Source organism: Equus asinus, chromosome 1, assembly GCF_041296235.1.
Source record: "Equus asinus isolate D_3611 breed Donkey chromosome 1, EquAss-T2T_v2, whole genome shotgun sequence".
In the NCBI taxonomy this organism is placed as follows: domain Eukaryota; kingdom Metazoa; phylum Chordata; class Mammalia; order Perissodactyla; family Equidae; genus Equus; species Equus asinus.
In genome coordinates, this window is record NC_091790.1 from 153,346,722 (window position 1) to 153,371,574 (window position 24,853).

General features: G+C 40.3%; 1 protein-coding gene across 10 annotated transcripts in view; it reads left to right on the forward strand.

The window, feature by feature from the left end:
• The window catches only part of DNAH11 (dynein axonemal heavy chain 11), a 295,517-nt gene that overhangs the window by 264,071 nt on the left and 6,593 nt on the right, over positions 1-24,853 (forward strand). For 6 of the 10 annotated variants that reach the window (XM_070510015.1, XM_014830575.3, XM_070510044.1 and 3 more), the window contains 8 exons: positions 637-785; positions 1,625-1,752; positions 5,557-5,784; positions 10,674-10,865; positions 13,828-13,947; positions 20,596-20,838; positions 23,894-24,076; positions 24,156-24,271. In XM_070510015.1, coding sequence (XP_070366116.1) covers positions 637-785; positions 1,625-1,752; positions 5,557-5,784; positions 10,674-10,865; positions 13,828-13,947; positions 20,596-20,838; positions 23,894-24,076; positions 24,156-24,271 — 1,359 coding nt within the window. Of the gene's footprint in view, positions 1-636; positions 786-1,505; positions 2,022-4,756; positions 4,895-5,556; positions 5,785-10,673; positions 10,866-13,827; positions 13,948-20,595; positions 20,839-23,893; positions 24,077-24,155; positions 24,272-24,853 lie in introns of those variants that run through there. The other 4 variants (XR_011503420.1, XM_070510028.1, XM_070510025.1 and 1 more) reach the window with 4 other exon arrangements.

Sequence of the window (24,853 nt, forward strand, 5' to 3'; positions counted from 1 at the left end):
TCACCAACCAGACTTTCTCAACATCCTTCCTACGCCTGCTCTTCTTTCTTCAATAGTATTCACGTGCCTTGAGTTTTTTCTTTTGCTTTGTCTAGTTCAGCCAGTTTCCCTTTGCAGAAGCCACTGCCACACCCTACTTTACAAGTTAATTCTGCTTAGTCCTACTTACTGTGTGCTAAATCTGAAACTGCTGGAAAATAATCCTTGCTTAATTGAGCTTCCCTGTGTTAGAAACACCCCAAAAATCATTTGTATATTCATGAGAAGCCCAGCAGGCTGGAAAATTGCACTGTGGCAAATCTAATGAACTGTTAATAAGTAATGGGGGATCTGGCAGGAGATCTGGGGGATACAAAGCCATATGCAGGCAGCTGATGGTACTCAGAGGGGGGTCTCAGTAGCCCCCCAAAATGGAATGTAGGCTTCTGATTTTCAGAGCTTCTAAAGCAGAGAGGGATTTCACTGACACTACTGCATAAATCTCGTTGGATTCATGTTGTCATTCTTAATAAAACATCCCATGTAATAAACATGGTTTCCTTCCTTCCTGTGCCTGGGGTTTGAGCTGATCCAAGTTGTGACACTTTTCAAGGTCAAAACCACTGATGATGTTCTTTGCATTATTCTTTTTTATAGGAATTTTGTGGAGGAAAAGCTGGGCACAAAGTATGTGGAAAGAACCAGATTAGACTTAGTTAAAGCATTTGAAGAAAGCAGCCCAGCCACCCCGGTATTCTTCATCCTCTCTCCAGGAGTAGATGCCCTTAAAGACATAGAGATCCTTGGTGAGTGGCATGGAGGCTTGCTGGCCCGCCCTCCCTCTTGCCCAACGCCCACCAGACCTTCCTTTCGGTTCACAGTTATCTTAGTTTCTTTTTTTTTCCATCTGTTGGAGATTGAGTGTATGGAAAATGTAAAGCTAATAACACTATAGACTGAAGACATGTTCAAATGGAACATTCCTCTGGTTGGCATAATGCAAGTTTCTTTTGTACTGTTTTCCACCTTTTGACTATATGAGGGCCAGAGGGCAATTTTCTCCGTGCTCTTGTAATCTTGTGCCCCCTGTGACTAAATAATGGTCATTAGAGCAAGTCTATTCGATTGTGCAAAGCACTGTCGCTTTGTGTTTTGGATTGCTATTCCCCACAGCCTGCCCGAGAATACCAGGTTAATAGAGCTGTGACCTGACTGTGCTCGATTCAAGCACGGCCTCACAAGGTGAGAGGCTCTTGCATTGACTCAATGGGCCAATCTGTTCAAAAAATGATGTGATATCTACCACATGTTGCTCCTTTTTATGAAGGAAATGTTTTGCTACTCTTGCAAGAGTTTATAAAGCTCAATAACAATGCTTGCCATCTGTCAAAATGTCAAAAGCTTCATTACCATAAAACCAGAGGAACTGATTTCCACAGGCTTTGCTAATGCTTGCAAGGAGGCAGCTGTGGAGAGCTCAAAATGCTGCTTGTTGAAATGACAGAGATTTAATTTGGATTCTTCAGGAAAGTGACCTAGAAGGTGGCAGCAGTGACCACAGATGGACATAGGACCACAAAATTCCAGACTCTTCTCACCTCTCCTTGGTTCACTTTTCCTCTCATCATATTGTATCCTTCCACAGGCAAAAGACTTGGGTTTACAATTGACTCGGGAAAATTCCACAATGTGTCTTTAGGACAAGGTCAGGAGACAGTGGCAGAAATGGCACTAGAGAAAGCTTCCAAAGGAGGACACTGGGTCATACTCCAAGTGAGTATTACGTTTTCATGGAAGACACTGGGAACAAACACAGGGGATGGGCTGTGCAGGGCTGCCCTGCCCAACAGGAATGATCCTTTCATACAACACATGGAGATTTGCAGAGTCCTAGGGGTTCTCTAGCTATTAATGACACCTCCAAATGTGATAAGAGACTCTGCCGACGAGGATGGCTATCATCTTTTGAGGGATTTTCTAGCCGTTAGAGGGAGCCCCACCATTCTCCCCACTTACAGATACCCAGAACACTCCAACAGTGCTTGAAGACAGACATGCTTGTGTAGATTGCCAACACTGTTGTCACAATATCTCATGTCTGCATGTTGCTTTAAAGTTGACAGCTTTTTTTCATATATTATCTCACACAATTCTAAGTCTGCCCTAAGTAGTTGTGTAACATTCCCTTTGTTAGTAAATAAGGGGATTGAAATAGCCAACCCCTTTATCCTTTCTGGGCTAACATTCTAAGTGTCTATGATTCTACAATCTTGTGTCCTCTAGGGTAGCTCCCTTGGCTGGGGATTCTAGCAAGAACCCAGGAACCAATGGAGCCCAAGCAAGCCTTATGGGAACCCAGGAGCCATGCTGACTCTTTCTACAGCAAGGCAAACTGGCTGTCTCAGCAGCTCTGGAAAGGGCCATTTGATTGGCAGCACAGTGATCCTAAAGGTTTTCATTTATATGCTAGGCTCTTTACTAGGCAGTTTGCAGGATACATTATCTCTAACCATTAAGCAAAGCTGCAGAGGTAGGTATTGTCATCCTGTCATAAACATGAGAAAAGTGAGCCTCAGAGTGGTCTGAAGAGCCTCATGGCCACACAGCTGGAAAGTGGCAGAGCTGGCACTTGAATTCAGGTCTGTTTGGCAGCAAGTGACATTCTTTCTGCTAGCCCATGCTGCCATCCTCGTGCAGAAATATGACATTGGCCTCTGTTAGTGTCTCCAGTATCCAGGGTTGATGCATTTTGCATTTCTGCTTGAAATAAAATTGGATTCATTAAGAAGCTGCCCAGAGTCCACACAGAATATAACCTCTGGGAGAGTAAGGCCTACTGCTTAGAGACCTTAGAAAGGTGACTTCGGATGGTGCGTCCCCTTCTGAGGCTCACAGAGTCAGTGAGTAACAGTGGAGGGTTTGTTTTTTCAGAGAGAGCAGTTGTTGCTCTGATAGTTGAGTGGACACTGAGATCTTCCCACAAAGGAAAGAGCTCTTTGAGAGTTCTCATGCCTCCAGCGGCTCAGACTGGCGAGCAACTGGGAGGAATACAGTCATCCCCACGAGTACACAGTATTCAAAGGGAAATGTCTGTTATTTTTATATCTATGCTAAGCTACCAGTTGTCCCCCAAAATGCAAGTTATAAGTTTTACCATAAAAAAAATCTCGAAAGACCTTATTTTGTGAAGGATCTCCTTTTGGATATCTTTTCTAGACCTTTGATTTTTGTTCTTAGTGGTAAGCCAGTAACTTAGAATGTAACTATTTCATGACTTCTCTCACACATAGAATAACTGGAGAGAGACTAACCCAGTCTTTTGGTTGACCCAGTTTCTGCAGGTTTCTAGTAACCCTTCGATTGGCAATTAAAAGAGAAGCAAGACTTTGAAGAAAGAAAAGACTAGCATAATGGAAACTTGCTATATTGTTTGTAATTTACATCAAATTATATCAGCATAGGCATATGATGTGTATGCATGTTAATGAGTTCTTAACCAAACTCTACCATGGTCAATTACTGTGATCAGATATAGCCCCGCTAGGGATATTTAGTTAGCATTTTATCAAAAGCCCACACTCCAGAGAAAACTATTGCAAAGGTAGGAGGATGGCAGCTCTCTTTATCTCAGATGCACACCAAATTGTTTGTGAATTCACATAATAGATTTAAAAAATCATTTTTCATGGGCAAAATGGGTAGTTTTCAAGATATATTGATTAAGCAAAAATGTTGCACAGGCATTGCTGCCCTTGGACAAATAGGCACAAGAATCTAGCCAGTCCCAAAGCCAGTATCCTCAAGAATGGTTCCCAGGATGGACTCCAGAGTGAACCTGTGTTCAACAGTGGCTCGCTTGGAGGTTTTTCTGTCCCCTGATTCCAAAATCACTGCCTGGAATATTTTTACATTTGTTTCAGGTAAACTTTTCAAGTAAGGGATTGTTGTAGTCCATAACATAGAGAATTCGGACACATATGAGCTTGTGAAACAGGTTTTATTATTGCTTTTGTTCCTGCTTACTTGTACCAGTGGCACAATAGGTGTGAGAAGCACTCTCATTATAGCATATAGGGAAGGAAACTTAGAGCCCATACCTTGCTATATGTTTGCTAGGGTCGCCATACCAGAATATACACGGTGAGTGGCTGACTCAACAGAAATTGAATTTCTTACAGTTCTGAAGGCTGGAAGTCTGAGATCAGGGGTCAGCAGGGCTGGTTTCTTCTGAGGCCTCTCTTCTTGGCTTGGAGATGGTTGTCTTCTCCCTGCGTCTTCACATGGTCTTCCCCCTGTGTGTGCGTGTCCCACTCTCCTCTTCTTATAAGGACACCAGTCCTGTTGGATTAAGGCTCACTCTAATGACTGCATTTAGCCTTAATTACCTCTTAAATACCCTATTCCAAATACAGTTACACTCTGAGGTACTGAGGGTTAGGACTTCGACATGTGAATTTGGGTGGACACAATTCAGCTCATGACACCTGCCAATATAATTTAATGTGAATACATTAAATACATATAATTTAATGTATCTGATATAATTTAATGTAAATTACAAACAATATAGCAAGTTTCCATTATGCTAGTCTTTTCTTTCTCCAAAATCTTGCTTCTCTTCTAATTGCCAATGTTCGATATTTGCCAAGGGAAAAAAACCCTAATAATGTGAACAACTGAATTGGCATAGGTCTTTTTACAACAGAACTGTTTCAAAGAAAGATACCTGCATTACTATTCCCTTCCATGTTTTCCTTTCTTCTCTGTATTTTTGTAGCTGTCATAATCTTACATGTCTGTCTTTGCTGGAAATAATTACATATTCCTGGGGGTGATGTTTCAATCAATATATCAAGGACTTCTCCAAAGCCAGGGAGCGTGTGAGGTATGGCCTTTATACTTCTCTCACTGCACCAACTACCAAGCTGTACTCTGTGGGTGTTTAATATTGGAGGAAAAATTAGTGAATCATAAAACTGAAAATCAAAGAGTAATGGTGGTGACATTTGTTTCTTTCATGATTTCTGACAGCTGTAGGGGTTAAGAAAAATAAAATGTTAGGAATACGGAGAGCTTCTGACTGCTTTCATTTTCAGATAGCCTTTCATCCCGCACATCCTTTTGAGTCCATGTACTAATGAGTAAGAGTTGAGTAGAGGATGTTTCCATCAGAAATGATGAAGTGGGTGATCAGGTACATTTCTTTCTGGCTTTTATTTTTTATACTTGATTAAACTAACCCAGATAAGTCTCAGTAATTGAGTTTGAACTGTGACAATAAAAGTATCAGGAACTCCATCTCAGAAGTGATTGGTGGGTGTTAGAAAGTAGGTAAGTGTGTTGGAAGGAGATTTTGGTTTATAAAGACGACCTGTGGTGATTTGAAGCACTTAATATGTTCAGTGTTCAATTCTGTTTTGTTTCTTGTCTTTTGCTTTTTCCTAACATAATAAAGGAAAATTTAAATCATGGTTCTCCAAGTTTTCAACACATTTATGTATAGGAAAATGTCGTAATCCTATAATTTAAGTAATATACTTCAGTTTCACAGGAATTATAAGCCATACTATCTTTCAGAATGTCCATTTGGTAGCCAAGTGGCTAGGAACCTTGGAGAAGCTCCTTGAAAGATTCAGCCAAGGAAGCCACAGAGATTACAGGGTTTTCATGAGTGCTGAGTCTGCGCCTACACCAAATGAGCATATCATCCCTCAAGGACTCCTGGAAAATTCCATTAAGATTACTAATGAACCCCCCACAGGAATGCTGGCCAATTTACATGCAGCCCTCTACAACTTCGATCAGGTAAGAAAGCTGAAGAGGCCTGGTCTGACAGGAAAGTCAAGGTCTTCTCACAAGACTGTGGGTCCATCATCCACTCATGCATCTTGTGCAGAAGATGAAGTGAAATCTCGATGTCTGTGTGTGTGCGTATTAATCTCTTGAAAGGATTGCCCCTGTCTTTCCCTATTCCAATAAGTAGAAAGTATATTTAGCTTTCACCCTAAAACTATAGCCACATGTTTAAGGAGAATTAACTGTGTAGCTTTTTGAGGAACTCATTTATTGAAGACAAATATAGCAGACTAATATCTCTTACCACAGAAAGAGGAAAAGCCATTGTTATTCTTGTTGATGTTGTTGAGGATGATGACAACAATAATGACATGGGATGAGTTTCAGTATGATATTTAATATTTTATATCTGGTTTTGGTATTACTAAATTTAAAGCCCTTCTTTTGAGCTTATATCCATACTGCCTTTTTATTTGCATTTCATTTCTTTCCAAAATAAAATAGAAATAAATTCATACGTACATAAGTTAATGATACCTCCATAACCCTTAGTTTCCTTGTCCAAATTATCACATCTATCTGTATCATAATCAACTCTTTCAGCTTCCTTTATTGCTAGTTCTCTGAGTTCCCATTCCTTCCTCTAATTTCTTGGAAATCCTTGGTAAGCAGTATTCTCATTAGAAGTAGAATGAGCCCTACAGAGGAAATACATATGACTTGGTGATAAAATTCAACCTCCTGTTAGAAATGTTATCATTCTCTATGAAGCATGCCAACTTGCTTAACTTCTTCTCTAGTACCTTCTGGGCCAATACCCAAACCAACGTTAGGAAGGAATTATAATAATTGGCCACCTAAGAATATAGTTTTGAAGAATACAGTTAATTACTTAATTAAAATAATTGAGTAATTTGTAGCCTTTGTAAACACAGTAGGCTGTAAACAGAAGGCATTTAAACAATCTGTTCAATCTATTGCATATTTGCAGTATGCTTTTTTTGTGAACTGACAGGCATGTAGGAATGTATTTGTTTTTTATCATCTCTCAATTTATAATTTCTGGCCATTTATGACACTCTCGAGCTCTTTCCCAAAGTAAGTACAAAAGAGGAATTTGATGTATTTAAATAGGATTTATCCAACTCCCTAAAATAATTGACTTTATTTGTGAAAAGTGAGCATTTCAAGAACAGATATGCTTCAGCCTAATTGTCCTTCAGCTTTGTTTTGATAACGACCCCTCTGATAATCTAATAAAACCATGGACACTCTCCTCAGGAAAATGCACGTTAAACATTTTGTGGCCTATAATCACAGGGATGAGCAGATCCCCCAGAGTCTGTGTGTGAGTTCCTTCCTCCGTTAAGAACAACCTGTTCTAGTTTATTCATGAAAGTGTCAGCTCTTTTGACTGCTGTCTGGAAAGCCACTTATATTATCTGAAGGCAAGACTCTTAAGAACTTGATGGGGGAATATTTATCTAGTGGAAGGGATCCTCTGAAATATTAAGACTAAATTTGATCATACATAGCAAAAGCAAAGATAATCAAAGTGATTCACTGAATAAACTTCCCATCAAACCTATTTTAGCCAAAACGAACCAACCAAATAAAAACTCTAAAGACAATCTAAAATTTTAAGAGTCTTTTATGAATGCTGCCCTGTCATTATGTTAGAAAACAACAGGTGGTTTTCATTCAGATTATATAATTCAAGGGTATTAGCCTGTGCTCCCTGGCTTTCTGTGAATAGGTTCCCAGCACCCTTTTATCAGTTAGAATTATGGTTGGCTACTTATGAAAGAAGTATAAAACAACAGTGGCTTAAACTACGTTAAAAAGTGTTTCTGCTACGTGAGAAATCTGGAGGCAGATCATTCAGAGCTCCTATGTGTCACCACAAAGTTGTCATCAACCCAGTTCTTTTATAGTTCACCATTCCATCAGTTCTAGAATGGGCTTGCTATGGTCCCAGGTGGCTGTGAGAGTTGCAACTCCCATAATGATGTTCCTGACAGGATGAAAGAAGGAACAAAGAAGATGACAAAGGGAACATGTTCACTTTCTTTAAAGATGCTCCCTACAAGTTAATACACAATACTTCCCCTTTCATCTCATTGGTCAAACTTAGTCACATTGTATTACCTAGCTGCTGGGCAAAGTAAATTTATCTTGGGCGCCATATGCCCAGTGAAATGTGGGTGAGAAGACATTTTAGAGCAGGCTATTAGTGGTCTCTGTCACAGACCTCCTCCTTTCCCAAGTCCCCTTGTATCATCCTGGGTGTTCTCTGTTGTTGTTGTGGCCCTGTCTTGCTGAAGGCTGTGACATGGACAGAGGGTGATAAATGTCATCAGCCGTGGTACACATTTGGGTTAGGAAATGAGTCCTACTTGCTCCTGTTGCCCAGGTGCTCTGCTCAGATGAGAAAAGTGCCCAAGGGATCTAGACAAGTTAACTGTTCTGTTTGGGTGTTTTTGTTTTGCATGTTTTAATTTTCAAGTCAAATTAAGTCTGAAATTTTAACCTTTCCCCAAATCAGAATTTACCTCCAAACTTTGACATGTGTATTTATACTGAACAAAGTTCATTTAATATTAGTTCTTTATTACCCAGACCATTCCAGAACCTTTATATAATTGCAATCATTAAGTGACCAAGAGGTAAGGAATCATTTCTTGTAGGATGCTGCCTCCCTACGCCTCCTTGAGCTCAATAGCATCTGCCACTTGAAGATGATGTCATAAAGGAGTGCTGTTTGGGCTCCTTTCCTACCCAGAAAACCAGATTTTTAAAGTAAGAATATGGATTTCTTTTTCTGTAAGATTTGCAGCAGAAACAAAAAATTGGTAATTGTGCATGTAAAATTGGCATCTGTGTGCATACTACACTGTATGTGTGTGCAGGTGCCTGTTCTCTGTTGACAGTGCTGTTTCTAGCTGATATATTTTCTGATATGAATTGGCTCATCATTTGGTTTGTAAAAATACAACTGACCTGAAATGTGGAATGTTAGGTGGACTTAGACTTTTTCTTAGGAAAGCTTGATTCACATTTTCTTCCAATGGCATTTATATTATCAAAGCATAATGAAATGGGCATTGGCTTGTGGTTTTTTTAGCACTGAGGATAAACCTATGTCAGGTGTATGAAACATAGATGGAATTAATATACTTAGTTATTGTAGTGCCTCTGGTTTTCTGTGGACTGTCTGTCGTTCAGGGAGGTGTTAGGTGACTTGTTAGATCATAATTCCTAAGTAAAATTTTGATACTTCTACTTGGTCTCCTAGAAATTTCTTACATTTAAAAGTAATATATTTTTATATCCTTCAAGATTAATTCCAATTAAATGGTTTCTTTCCTTCTCTCACAAGAAAGAAGCTTGCTTTTATTTGATGTTTTGTTGTGGAAAAGTTACTTTTAATGATTGCATATTTTCAAGCCCCATAAATTGCCTAGAAATGGCCCAGTGATTTAGAATGACCTAGTGATTTAGTTAGATCTGTGCTGTATGTGGCCTGGCCAATTCTAGAACTATATTTGTTGGTAACCCTGGATTCTGATGAAAGCGATACTATCAAAAGCAACTAAAAAGCTCTTTTGGACCTGGTCCAAGAGAACAAATCTAATCTTGGTTTAGACTTTTACCAGAAGTCTCATGGGAGACCAGATCTGAGCTCCCAGCTCAAAGGTGCTAAATATACTTTGTAGATAGCCCAAGTTGTCAGATTCGTTTTAAATGTAGACTGGCTGTAATTTGACGATTTTAAAGGGCAAGGCAGGAAGGCACAGATTTGGTCTTATCTTCCTCTGCTGCCCAGCATCAGCTAAAGGCGTCGTCCTCGACTTGTCTTTGTTTCCCTCACAGAACTGCCAGATCTGAGAATGGGTACAGTATTACCTTTAAGCCATAGATGGGATGGCTGTTTTTCACCTTTTAATTTTATGGCACATCGATGTAGCATACCAGGATTCAACTTTCCCTCTGCATTTTCAAAAAAATCTTACAGATCTAGTCTGCAGGGCGTATATTTTCCATCTTCCATACACCATTCTATCATCCCCAAAACGAGTTTTACTTTACGTCCATTGGGAGGAAAACATTTGTTGTGGTGATTGTATTATAAGTTAAGGGAGAGTACACAACTACAGTGATTCAAACAAGATAATTTCTGTCACACATAATTGGCAGCTCTGTTCCATGAGATCAGCCACACCCCCAAGCCCGTGGGTGCCTCTACCATATCTAACTCGTGGCTTCCATGGTCATCCAATCATCATCATTTCTAGCCCACAGAAAAGGGAAAAGAGTGACAACTAAGGCAAGCAATTTCCTTTTAAATAAATGACATGAAAGTTGCATTCATCACTTCTGCTCAAATTCTGTTGGCAAAAAACTTGGTCATATGGCACATCTGGCTTGCAGCGAGGCTGGAAAATAGTTTTTTGATGGGTGGCCATGTGCCCAGATAATCTGTATTCCTATGGAACCAGTGGGAATTAACCAGGAGGTTAACTAGTATTCTGCTACAGTGATGAAACTAACATGGTGTCTTTTTGTCATCCAGATTTTACAAGGAAAATTTTGCAGGGGAAAATGATCTCAAGCAGTATTACCAGTAGTCAGACTGAATTGTCTCATTTTCTAGTGAACTCAGAAGCATTCAGAAGAATAACTGAAGCAAAACAAAAGCCTTCCTCTTAAATCAACAGACTGACAAATGCCAAATAGTCAGTCTCCTATTATGCTCTCATAGGGCAGGCAGCCGTGCTTAAAACCGCACGTTACCTCCATCGTGGATCTCAGAGTCCTACACGAGATTATTGAAAACTCAGACCCTTGCCCTTGGAAACCACACAGATGGATAATCAAACATTTTTCTTTTCTCCCAGGATACACTTGAAGTGTGCTCCAAGGAGCAGGAGTTTAAAAGCATCCTCTTCTCTCTGTGCTACTTCCATGCCTGTGTTGCTGGGAGACTGAGGTTTGGCCCCCAGGGCTGGAGCCGCAGCTATCCTTTCAATCCCGGAGACCTCACTATTTGTGCCAACGTCCTCTACAACTACTTAGAGGCAAACCCTAACGTAAGTGCCAGTGGTCAGACCCCCTCTTCTGAGGAGCGTACTGAATCTGTCAGTCTTTGGGTACTATCCAAATAGACAATAATTTCTCTTTCAAAGCTATTATTGAAATAGCTGACACTATAGATGCATCTTCTGCCAAGTGTGAAGATAAACCAGATCAAAGGTTTTGTAGCAGTGGATGCTCGAACTTCATAAGATAGGTCAAACCAGTTCTACATCAGCGGCTTAGTGCAAAAAAAAAATGTCCTTCATTATGTTAACAAAAACAGTGGTTTACATGTGCATATATGCCAGATTCATTAGGCAGGTAATGAAGCATTTGCACAAATGTAATTACATACAGCAATTCTGACAGTTCATAACACTGCATTAATAATCACTACAATTAGTTCTGATGATGGAAGCAATTTACAGCGCGTCACATGTATAAATAATGGTGCATTTCCTGCATATGTCATTATTATGTATTAAGGATGCCACCTTGTTGTGACTTTCTCAGTAATGTTCCCCTTGATTTGAAGTTAAAAGTAGATGAATGATTTTATTTTGGAGCTAAAACGTGTTTTACAGATGGGAATGGGGATGCTTCATCAAGAACATTTTGTGTAAACTCTTATAAACCCAATGATTGGATTTCAAAATGGAAGAACCATTCGTAAGGATTTTCTGGCTTAGTCTTCACAAGGGTAACCCTTTCCATTAAGTGAAATATGTTAAAATTCAGATATATTTGTCAAAACCAACCAGATGTTGTGCTCTAGGCCGCACTTTCTATAAAGGGGCTTTAAAACAACTCATCCGTGTTATTTTGTGTGAATAGTTGTTTTGTGTTCTTTTGGTAACCATTGTTATGATTTTGCTTATCAAAGTTTTCTCAAGCTTCAAAGGTGATTTGACTGCTCTCAGAATATGTACACTTGGTACATAACATGAGTGTGTTCTCCCAAGGAACACATTTTGAGTAAGTTGTATCCAAAGTAAATGGCTTTAATTTGGTGTGTGAGGATCAATTTTCCATGGCCATAATTTTTTTAATTTATGAAATTAAAAAGTCTGCATACTGTGAGCATATTTTAACCATTCTAATAAATAGTATTTTGTGTGGACCTTAGCATATTTTGTTTAAAATGTTGCACATAAGATTAATTATTATAATAGTTCTGGGTAGAAAACAAAATGGACAATTTAATACTTTTATTCGTCCTTCCTAACTGTCCCATGAGGCTGCGACCAGGAATATTATCCTGTTTCAGCTGAATCCTGTATACAATTGAGGTAGAAATAAAGAGAAGAGAGGAGTTGACACTTGCGTTCCTCCCCAGCTCTCACATCCTGGGCCTTGGCAACACCAGTTGGCCAGCTGACTTGTGCTGTGTCCTGCTGTTCTCCCGCCGATGTTCCAGGTCAACACAGCCTTTGGTTTTTAACACACTCGTTTGTCTCTCAGGTGTCTTGACCCAAGTCAATTACCACACATCACAAAGCAAGTTACCAGGATCTGCGAATTAAGTTAATACGTGCACACAGTTTGGTTGTACAGAATGCCCTTTTCAAGAAGGCGTATGTGAAAAACAAAGACCAGGATTTGGGGAGAGAGAATCAGTTATTGAAGAGAACTGATCCCTAGCTGATTAAAATCTTGACGGAGATATATATGAGATGGTAGAATGTATAGCAGGCATTAATTAAATGTGATCAGAAAGAGAAATAAAATTGAGGTCTTTGTTTCCCATGCATTTCAGCTATATGGAAGGTAGTTCCTGGGGTGCTTGAGACAGCACGGTGCAGTCTAGTCACTTGTCTTTTATTTTTCACTCACATCCAACCAGCTTAAAAGAAAGACATATGTGAGGTTCATTTATTCAAATTCAAATAAACTTGTAGCAAGTGCATTGGAATAGTTGAAGCAATTTTACTTGTTCTGTCACATCATGCGACAACTGAAGGCTATAATTAAGTTTTTACTTGAACTGTTAGGAGGCAATATACTGCCCCCGAGGGTATAAAGGTTCCTGTCTAGAAAGGCTTCATCACAAACTGGCATGTTTTGCAAACCCAGAGGAAGCTAAAGGGTAGCAAAGATAGGCTTCAACCCTGCTAAGCCAGATAAAGAGGAGATCCAGTGATTTCTTGAATCAAACACAGTACAGTCATGAGTCACAACCCTTAGAAGAGTCAGGTAGGCCAGTCATGCCAGAAACTGAACCCTCAAACCAGTCTGTGGCGAGGAGATTGGTTTGCCTGGACTTTGAGAAGGTAATAAAATTCTAAATACACCCCAAATTCAATTGTATGGGGTTTTCTTTTTTTCCTGAATCAGATCATAAAACCTGATAAAAATCCTATCATAAAAACATGTCATACCTCAAAGGCCTCTCATGATTTCTGGATGTGGTTTTGAATGTGTATACTTTCCTTGCATAACATGTTCTAGGAAATAATCATTGGCTTTAAAATCTGCATAAAAAGCTTACTGTTAGTGAATTTTCACTGAATGTAGTAAAACACCCTGAAAAGAATTCTCTCAAGAAATTCTGGGGTTGGCCCGGTGGCACAGCAGTTAAGTTCACACATTCCACTTCTCGGCAGCCCAGGGTTCGCTGGTTCAGATCCCAGGTGCGGACATGGCACTGCTTGGCAAAAGCCATGCTATGGTAGGCATCCCGTGTATAAAGTAGAGGAAGATGGGCACGGATGTTAGCTCAGGGCCAGTCTTCCTCAGCAAAAAGAGGGTTGGCAGTAGTTAGCTCAGGGCTAATCTTCCTCAAAAAACAAAAAAACGAAAGAAATTTATGCAGAAGCCTACACACTTTCTGAACCTCTTTCAAATGCTCCTTTTGTTGGGGTTTTGGGGACATGTTGTGTTAGAGGGGCTTGTAAAGAGGCATGTGCTGCTGGTTGACTGCTCTGAGGCAGATGCCCTGGGCCCAGGAGTGAACATTGGTGTGATTTTTCCCCCCAGGTCCCATGGGAGGACCTCCGTTATCTCTTTGGCGAGATCATGTATGGGGGCCACATCACAGATGATTGGGATCGCAAACTGTGTCGGGTATATTTAGAAGAATTCATGAATCCATCTCTGGTAAGACATTTAATCCATTTCATGGAGGAGAAAATCCTAATAATTTTTTAAACTAATTTCACTATATAAATAATTCTTGAATTTTATTGAGGATTCTTGGCCTTCTGTGAGTGTATTCTGGCCCACCTTCAAGAGTTTGGAAATTTGTTAGAAATGCAGTCTTGGGCCCCATCTCAGACTTACAGAATCAGAATCTACGTTTTAACAAGACCACACAGGTGATTTCTGTGCATGTAGAGTATGCCCACGTGAAGCACTCCCATATGCACTGACTCACCGGATCTTTGGAATAACCCAGTGAGATATGCAGAACTAGCAGTGTTACCCCATTTTATAGACAGAGAGACTGAGGCACGGTGATTTGGCCCCATCACTCAGTTATCCTGGGCAAGAGCTCTAGCTAGAAGATGGGTGTATCGACTTCAATTCAAGGGCTCTGAAATAAATGAAATCCATAGTTTTTTCCCTGTCAAAGAAGCCATGGAGTATTGTAAATTTTGATCAGTAACTCCTGACTAAATATGTGCTCAAGAAAAATGTGGTGCGAACCCAGCTCTTCGTTCTGTGAGGAAGAGGAAGAGCACCCTGGTACTGGGGTTTAAAGAGCCCAGACGCTCTCTGCCCATTTCTCATCTTGCCAACACTAGGTCTGCGTAGACCACACACCCACATGGTTTGTGACCAGGGCTGTGTTTTCTGGCAAAAGAACTCAGTTCTTGTTTTCCACATTGAAGTAGCTGAAGGTGGGGGCCACACTTCTCTTGTGCTCTCTCTCTCTCTTTAAAGGTGTTCAGGTTCATGGCCATTGCCTGATTATTTCTTGGAAACCCAGGGCACCCTATACCATGCTATCTCTACTCCAGTTGGTGGGCAAGACACCTGAGCAGTGCTGTATTTTTTTAAATGGTCTGAGCAATCTCCTGTTTATAATTTCTCTGAGAACTTCATCTCCTAAAAGCATTACATAGTTTTGATCACCTTCCTCAAGTCCATTTTGAGAAATAATACAATCATGTATTAGAAAACATGATGTATTGTAGTCTGATATAGAAAATTGGGGACAGGTTATTTTTTACTACTTTTAATAAAGTTAAACAATTTGGGGACAATGCAGGAAAAAATACTGTCCTGTCATGTGACTGTCATTTAAGTGTATCTTTTGATTGTTGAGTCTCCTGCTCTTTCCTAGTTCTAATAAGCAGGATTTCACAGGTCAGAAAGACACTTTCAATTTAACACAATTGGAATTCACTCCTCAGAAGAGGTCTGGAAGTAGGTTACCATGGAGATGGGAAAGCTAAACAGCGACCTTTACAGAGGCTGATTCTTCCCAATGATGGTGGAGGTTAAGGGGCAGAGCGAGAAGCTCATGCTGATGCTCCCTCTCTGGTTCTGGCCTGAGGATAAGGAGAGAATTACTGTTGCCAAACGAGACAGTCCATTAACCTTCACAAGTCTGAACTCCCAATAATTGTAACATCCAAATAATTGTAAAATAAATATAGGTGATGAAACGTGACGGGCATCACTGGTGTGTGTTAGCCCTTTGGAAATTTAGGTATCCGCTCTTCCATGCAGATCTGGTGAGGTTTTCAGGGTTGGAATGCTTCATTTGCCATCTTGCATCCTCACTGCACAATGCTACCTTTTCAACTCACCAGAGGAAGTTAAAGCACTTACTGACTTGGGGCCAGAGGCTGCAAAATTCCAGTTATTTTGTTCTCATACAAATGTTTTCCTGCTCATGCTGTTTATATTATTAGGAACTTGATCTAACACGTCAGCATCTGCAGGACACATCTTTTTGCCACTTCTCATATTGGTTACCTTATTTGGAAATTGGTATCTTCAGTTGCATAGGCACATGAGCAACAAGCAACTCATTAATGGTGTGGGCTTTAAAGTTCCACTGCTTTTATCAAAGGAACCGGAATGCTTTTAGTGATGTCGTCCTGTTAGAAGGATGGCTGAATTTCTTGGATAAGTGGGGATGCACTCAGAGAGGGTTCTTGGAAGCAATGTGCCATAGAGGGTCTCTGGCCAAAGTTACAGAAGAAACATTCTCTCACGTAAGGTGCCTACCTAGCAGTGCTCAACAGGACAGACAGGAAATTACTTTTGGAAAATAAGGTATCAGGTTACCTGAAGGTTGTCATATATTAAAACTATTTTTGTGGTATAGAATAATAATTAAGAGGCTGGGCTTTGAAGTGGAAAAAAAAAAACAATTTGGGTTCGAATTCAATTCTTCCTTGTATTTGCGGTGATTTTAGACACATCCCTGAACCTGAGCCTCAGTTTCATCATCTACAAAACAAGAATGGCCCAACTCATGGGTTTATTGTCAGGTTTGAGCATTTATACAGTGTTAGAACAAAATGCTTAATAAAAGGGGGATATTTTATTATTATGCAGTATAAATTTTCATAATATATATTTCATACTTGACTGTACTTTTTTTTATTTAATCTGTGATGATAACAATGGAAACCATTTATTAAATACTTGCTCTCTGCCAGGGGTCAGTACTATACAGTTCGTGTGTCTTATTTCTTCTCCTCACTACAATCCTGCAGAGTAGGTATTATTATCCCATGTAATCAAAAAAGGAACCCAGGCTCAGAGAGGTCAAATGACTGGTGAGTAGAAAAATCAGGATTTGAACTCACAATCAGACTCCACAGACCACAGTCTTTCTCCGCAGCATGCTGCATTAGTTGGAATGCTCATCTGTTTGTAGTAATTGGAGCACAGGTCACCAAAACACTGACCCGTGTCTGTACTGTGCATGGAGGGTGGCATGAGAACAACACTGGACAGTCTAGGAGACTGGAGCTCTAGTTCTGGTTCTGCCACTAATTTGCTGTCCAGCTTTGCACAGGGCTTCCCTGTGCCTCAGTTTATTCATTTGTAAAATGAAGGTATTGTCTATAAAAATCACTAATGTACCTTTAAGCTCTAAAGACACCATGATAATGTAATTCAACTTTGAGTAATTTCTGAAAATTCCTCACCACCCTTTGGGGCCATGGCATTGTTTTACTCCAAAGGCCAAGGGCAAAGTCACTTCTTTAGACTCACAATGATCTGGGAGCTTCTTGTCATAACCAAGACTAGCTGGAGAAGCAGCAGAGAAGGTGAATCTTTTATTGAATACCAGAAAGGAAAATGTAAAAAGGACAATAATCCCATAGGGTCACCAGAGTGGCAGAACGCTGGCTTTCCCAGTTTCTAATCATTGTGCCTCGCACTGATTTCCACAAATATGACTTCAAATCCTTGAATTTTTCATGATGTGGAGGCTCATTCTCCTTGAGTACAATTCCACTGATTCTTTTTTTTAATAGTTTTATGATGTGAATTATCTCAATAAAATTTACCAATTTAAATTGGACACTCCATAGGTTTTTAGTATATTCACAGTTGTGCAGCCATCACCACAATCTACTTTAGAACATCTTCAACACCCCCAAAAGCAGCCCTGTACCCATTAGCAGTCACTCACTATCCTCTCCCCCTCAGCGTCACCAGTCCCCAGCCCCAGGAAACCACTGATCTACTTTATGTCTCTATAGATTTGCCTGTTCTGGACATTTCATATGAATGGAACCATACAATATGTGGCCTTTTGTGTCTGACTTCTTTCACTTAGTATAATGTTTTCAAGGTTCATCCATGTTACAGCCTGTGTCAGTACTTTATTTATGGCCAAGTAATATTCCATTGTATGGATATACTGCATCTTCTTTATCCATTCATCCATTGATGGATATTGGGTTGTTTCCACCTTTTGGCTATTGTAAATAATGTTGCTATGAACATTCACGTAGAACTGTTTGTGTGGACATATATCTCCATTTCTTTTGAGTGTATACCTTGGAGTGAAATTGTTGGGGAATTTGGTAACTCTATGTTTAATGTTTTAAGGAACCACTAAACTGTTTTCCAAAGTGGCTGCACCATTTTATATTCCCACCAGCAATGTATGAGGGCTCTATTCTCCCAACATCCTCGCCAACACTGTTGTCTGTATGTTTGATTTTAGCCCTCCTGGTGGGTGTGAAGTGGTATCACACTGTGGTTTTGATTTGCATTTCCCTGGAGGCTAATGATGTTGAGCACTTTCTCCTGTGCTTATTGGCCATTTGTGTATCTTCCTTGGAGACATGTCTGTTTAGAACTACTGATTCTTTGAAGCATGACAACCACCTTCTCAAACAGCCCTGCCCTAAAGGCAAGACAGGTGGCCACCATGCAGAGAGCTCTATGGCTAGGGCCTCGTCCGCAAGCAGCTTTTCATAAAAGCCCTTGAGTGGGAAGGGAGATGGCCTGAATTCAGAATCAGGATTTACGGAACTCCTTGAATACACTGAAATCTTCAGTTTTCTTAAAGGACACAAGTGTCTGTATGACCCAAGCCTTGCTTTACAAACTTTCCTTGTTTGACATCATAGTAGGAATTTATGGGACATTTCTCAAGTTTTGTTTTCCCTTCCAGAAAATCAAGACATGCTTGAAATAATCATGTCTGCTCCTAGGGCACAGGGAAGACCAAAACTAACCTTTATAAAAGCCTGCTGTGTGCCTATCTCTTTGCACACCTTGTCATTAAATTCTCACAGCCACAATCATTAGGTTGCTAATGCGAGCCGCATTCTACCGGTGAGATTGAAACTCAGATACACTGCCATTTTTGTAAGGCCACCAAACCATTCAGGGATGGGAACTGCACCAGGTCTGTCTGGCTGTAAACCTCAAGCCCTCTCCTTTGAGTTTGCAGTTTTCCTTTGTTTCATTCATTGCCTGACATACAGAAGGCACGCTTCACGTATTTGTAAACAGACTGCCTAACTGTCTTTCCAGAAAGCAAGGATCATTTGCACTCCCACTAGCATCAGGAGTATGCGCTCCTATGTCCAGTCCCCACAGCACTTTAACAGTTCCAGGTGGTTCCACTATGGGGTTAGTTTCTTTGCTTGAAACTCTATTTTTAACTTTTTATCTTTATTGAAGGACAGTTTAACTGTGGCTTTAAAATTTCTTTCAACTATCTAGTGAGCACTAACAGGGAAGACCAAGTCCTTGTTTGTAGGGAATAAAGTTTGATTTAGATATGTTTATTCTAACTTTTGGTTTTATTATTTATATTTTGTGCCCATATTTTTATTTTGGCTAATTTATCTACCATGGACTAATAATGGTGAGCTTAAATCTCCTTCACAGTTTTATTTTGGTCACCCTGAGTCAGGTGAAGTTTAAAATTTGACTGTTCTGATATATAAATATGGGATGATAGCAAACGTGAATAGATGAATAAAACAAACCAAGCTAATGAATATTGGTGGTGATAGTCTAAGCGGCTCCTTCTCATATTTTCTGGGTCAAGATTTCTGTTTCTGGCAATATGAAAGATGGGATAATTCGAAAATGCTCCCGGTGCAAAATAAAAGTAGAAATGCTGACTCGAATATTTGAAATGCCTGTTAGAATTCAGAGAGCAACTGCTCTCGTCTCCAAGGACACGGGCTCTCTCTAGGCAATCTGGGATCACAGGTTTGGGAAGGAAGGAACAAACCGCTGTTACTCACAGATGACAAGATTATGTAGAAAATCACTCTTATTTTGTCCCTATTAGACTGTGAGTTTTTTAAGAACTAGGTCATATGTATCTTTCATAGTTCCAATGCTTGTTGGGGTGTACTAGGTGATCAGTACATATAACTGAATGAATTAATGAATATTGACTTTGTCTCCAGGTGACAATGAGGGGACAAGATGGCATAACATACACAATTATAGAGACAAACCCCATTTTCAGAAAATGATTTAGAAAATCTAGGCATAAAATAGTTACATGAGGTGATAGTTGAAAAAAATAGCATCCCCTTGTACATTTCAGTGCATATAGACAGAATTTACAGCAAGAGAGATTGGGACAGTAAAAACAGAGATGTAATGGGCCCCTGGGAACTAAAGAACAGAGAAAAAATCTGGGATTATACTGTGTTAACTAGAAAATTATAAGCACTCGATTGACTCTCTTTATGGCTGGTCAGAGACTCAGGCCCATAAATTCTTTTGTTACATTTTGAAGAACTACATTCTAATATTTAGAAGTTTTGGTATTGCTGTTCTCATTGCCTTTGTTAAGAACATTCCTCTATGTGGAATGTCTGCCCTCTTCCCCAGCCTGAATGAAGTGGATGGGCATGATAAATGCCTGATTACTGCAGCCTTGCATTCATTAGGCAACTATGTATTGAGCACCAGTATGTGCCAGCAACTGCCCCGGGGTCTGAATCTTGAGTTGAGCAACACAGCAATACAAAACGGCTCAACACCTGTTTATTCCCTTTATGTGCATGTATCATGCTGCCTCAAACAAACTGCAAAGTCAGTCTTCTTAGAGAGAAGAGTCATGTGTGATAAGAGTCATGTGTGTTCCTTAGACCTCCCCAGAGGTCAGGCTGGTGCCATACACAGAGCAGAATGACAGACTACAGAAGGGTCATGAAACATTGGAGAGAGTTTGCCACCTATCCAGCATCGTGCTGGGACTTTCTTACCCGAGTGTTCTCAAAGTGTTTAGGAAGTGGAGATTGATGTCCACTTGGATTTGGAATAACCCACTTTTCCTCTGTGTTGAAGATCGAAGATGAACTCATGCTGGCACCAGGATTTGCAGCTCCACCCAATCTAGATTATTCAGGCTACCACCAGTACATAGAGGACATGCTCCCTCCAGAAAGCCCAGCACTGTATGGCCTCCACCCAAACGCTGAAATAGAATTCCTGACAGTGATGTCCAGCACCCTCTTCAGAACTCTGCTGGAGATGCAGCCCAGGAATGCGCTCAGCAGTGAGGAGCTGGGGCAGTCCACAGAAGACAAGGTAGAGGGTCTTTCTTTTCTTTTCTATTGAGGTATAACATAAATATAGTGAAGTACACTAATCTTAAGTGTACAACTCAATGAATTTTACCTTTGTCTACACCCGTATTACTACTACTCGGATCAAAATACTCATGCCCCTTACCAAAGATACCAGTCATGCTCCACCTCAGCCCAAAGATAAGCACTCTCCTTACCTCTATCACCATAGATTAGCTTTGCCTGTGTTTGAACTTCAAATATACAGAGTCATACAGTATGTGCTTTTTTATGTCTGGCTCCTTTGACTCCACATTACATTGGTGAGATTTATACATGTTATTGCATGGACTAGTGGGCCATTTTTGTTTACTATTCTATTATACGAATATATAATTTTTTATTCTATGGGGAATGGACATTTGAGTTTCTAGTTTTTTGCTATTATGAATATTATAGCTATGAACATTCTTTTACAGTCTTTTGTCAATAGACAAAGGTAACTCTCACAGGTATCTACTCATAACACTCATTCCTCTATACCCAGAAGCAGAATTGCTAGATCAAAGGGTATAATGTTTAGTATAATGTTCAGTAAATAGTCCTGAACAGTTTTCCAAAGTGGTTGTACCTCCTGCCAGCAGTGTGTGAGTTCCCTGTTCCTTGGGGTCTTGTTAGGGATAATGGTATTTCATCGTGGTTTTAACTTTGCATTCCTCAGCTGAGGAATAATATTGAGCATCTTTTCATACGCTTATGGCTATTTGGATATACTTTCATGTGAAGTACCTGTTCCAGTTGCTCGCCCAATTTTTAACTGGGTTGTCCATCTTTTTCTTACTGACTTATAAGAACTATTTTTTTTTTTTTAAAGATTGGCACCTGAACTAACATCTGTTGCCAGTCTTCTTTTTTTTTCCTCCCCAAAGCCCCCCAGTACACAGTTGTATATACTAGTTTTAGGTCCTTCTGGTTGTGCTATGTGGGATGCCACCTGAGCAGTGATGGGCAGTGCTAGGTCCACACCCAGGACCTGAACCAGCAAAACCCTGGGCCACTGGAGTGAAGCACGTGAACTTAGCCACTTGGCCATGGGCCCGGCCCCTATAAGAACTTTTTATTCTAGATGTGTGTCTTTTGTCAGATATATGTACTGCAGATATCTTCTTCAGATACATGGCTTGCCTTTCACTCAATGTGTTTTTGGCTCCATCATTTTGTTATAGTATCTTTTTTACATCGTCTTGGGAGATTGGCGTTATTATTCTTTTGAAGGAATTTATTGCCCTAGAATGATGGGGAGGAGAAATGGACATCAAATAATTTTTTTTTTACCTTTAGATTAAAATCTTGTTTCTCATTAATTTAAAACATGAATAGATTATTTTTTCCCCAAACAAATTAGCCTTATTTCTCTCAAAATTATGAATCAAAGATTCAGGTTGTTGGAACACACTAAACATCAGATCTAATTGAGGTCCCAGGAACTTCGCATATGATTTCTTGAAATTTTTCAATTATTTCTTGAAACAAGGCCATTTCTTGAGACATTATTTGTAATTTAGCAGCTTTAAGAGTTTCTTGCAGCATGTTTTACCCTATATAGTAAAATTTTCCCTACATGAATTTTAGATTTTAAAAAGGAAGACGAACAATTCTTCCACGTGGGAAAGCTATAAGTGTTAGCAGAAGCTGAGAGGTGGATGGGGTCTTCATCTAGTTTTTGTGGTTCTATCTTTCCAAGAAGCAAGCTGGCCATTAAACCAGAAAGTGCAAAGCAAAGGAGGTAAAGATGCCTCAACACCCCAGACGGGCAAACAGATGGGAGCACTGACCACCTACTGGGTGCTCACCACATGCTAGGCACTAAAGAAAGTGCTTTACAAATATGCCATTTAAGCCTCAACAGCTCTGAGTAGGATGAGGATCCCCATTTCAGAGATTAGCTTAGGTGACTTGCCAAGGCCAGGCAGCTTGAAAGGGTCAATGAAGGAAACCAAATTCTAGTTGATTCCGAAAGCCATTCTTTTACCTAACTTCTCTCCTACACTGTGCTTCATACTCTCTCCTGTTGCTATAAATAAGTTGAAGATTTTAGGATTGACAAACTACCTGCCAGGGTGCTCAAGCAATTTGCAAGCATGATAGCAGTAATGCGGGAAAGAGGGAAAGTTGCCTGAGGCTGAAGACAAGCAACATTTTTCAATCTTTTGTCCTTTTTAGGTATTTGTTGGTTTCCCCAATACAGTAAAACTCCATTATACATCAGGGTACTGTGTCCATATTCAGGTCTCAGGTGTATGAATCTTTCATTTCTTCAGGGCACCAACTATAGAAGACAGAGGCTTCCTGTAGTTGAAAATGTTCACCTAAATTGCCCCCAAAATTTCATGGTATGTCAGTTGGGAAGGCAGCATCACAGTCACCAGAATTGGCTAAAGCTTAGAGGGTGTCTTTGGTTCATGTGACTTTTCAAAATTTTTTTTTAATTAGCAGACTACAAAAAGTAATACTCAGGGGCCAGCCTAGTTAAGTTCACCCAGTTAACCAGGAGCGGTTAAGTTCACCCAGTCTGCTTCAGTGGCCCAGCGTTCATGAGTTCAGATCCTGGGCATGGACCTACACACTGCTCATCAAGCCATGCTGTGGTGGCCTACCACATACAAAATAGAGGAAGATTGGCACAGATGTTAGCTCAAGGCCAATCTTCCTCACCAAAAAAAAAAAAAAAAAGTGATACTCAAATGCTGAGCCTCTACTTCCTCAGATCGAATCTTTACACACAAATGAAATGTAGTAGATGACAGTTCTTATGTGCCCTAAACGCAAACAGTGAATAAGCTGCAAACAAGCAGCAGAGGGAAGGGGCTACATCAGTGCAGAAGGTAGCTGAGGGAGTTGGCAGTACTGCTCTGCCCACCTCCTGGGAGCAGTGGGCATCTTTTAAATGCATTAGCAAGTATCTTTGGGAGTTGTATGACATGTTCTGGGACTTATAAAAATAGAGGATACATAGTGGCCATGACCCAAAATGATATAGAAAGGAGCTAAATTCTTGTGTGTGTTAATGATTTAAGGTTAAGAATATCTTGGATGACATTTTGGAGAAACTTCCAGAAGAGTTCAACATGGCAGAGATAATGCAAAAAAACTCAAATAGAAGCCCCTATGTTCTTGTTTGCTTCCAAGAATGTGAGAGAATGAATATTCTCCTTCGGGAAATGCGTGCGTCACTTCAACAACTGGACCTTGGTTTGAAGGTAAGTTTAAAAGTGGGACTAGAGCAGGCTTCACCACATCGGAAGACATTCACTATGTGGCCATTTTTCTCCATGCAAGGGGGAGCTGACGTTATCTCCTGACGTGGAAGCCCAGCAGTCTGCACTGAGTTATGACATCGTACCAGACACTTGGAGCAAACTGGCTTATCCATCTACTTATGGCCTGGCCCAGTGGTAAGCTAACTCCAGCCTCACTCCCACTGGCCTTTATCTGCCTCAGTGCTGATTCAGTGTTCTGAATTATTATTTAGCCTCGTAAGAACTGTGAAGATTGTGCTTTGTGACTGTACTCACCCGTAAGGGTGCAAACCAACCACCAGCAGTTCCATTTGAGTTTCCTTAGTGTGTTGCTTCAAAGGCAAAAATCAATTAGAAGTCAGGCTCAGGGGCCAGCCCAGTGGCCTAGTGGTTAGGTTCAAGCACTCCACTTTGGCAGCCTGGGGTTTGTGGGTTCAGATCCAGGGCACAGACCTACACACTGCTCATCAAGCCACACTGTGGCAGCAGCCCACATACAAAATAGTATAAGATTGGTATTGCTGTTAGCTCAAGGACAATCTTCCTCAAGCAAAAAGAGGAAGATTGTCAACAGATGTTAGCTCAGGGCCAATTTTCCTCACCAAAATAGTCAGGCTCAGAGCAAGAATTCAAATTCTGCCCCTTACTTATTAGCAGTTTGATCTTAGACAAAATACCTGACCTCTAATTTCTCAGTTGATCTTCTGAAAAATCTAGATAATAATGGAATTCCCTCAT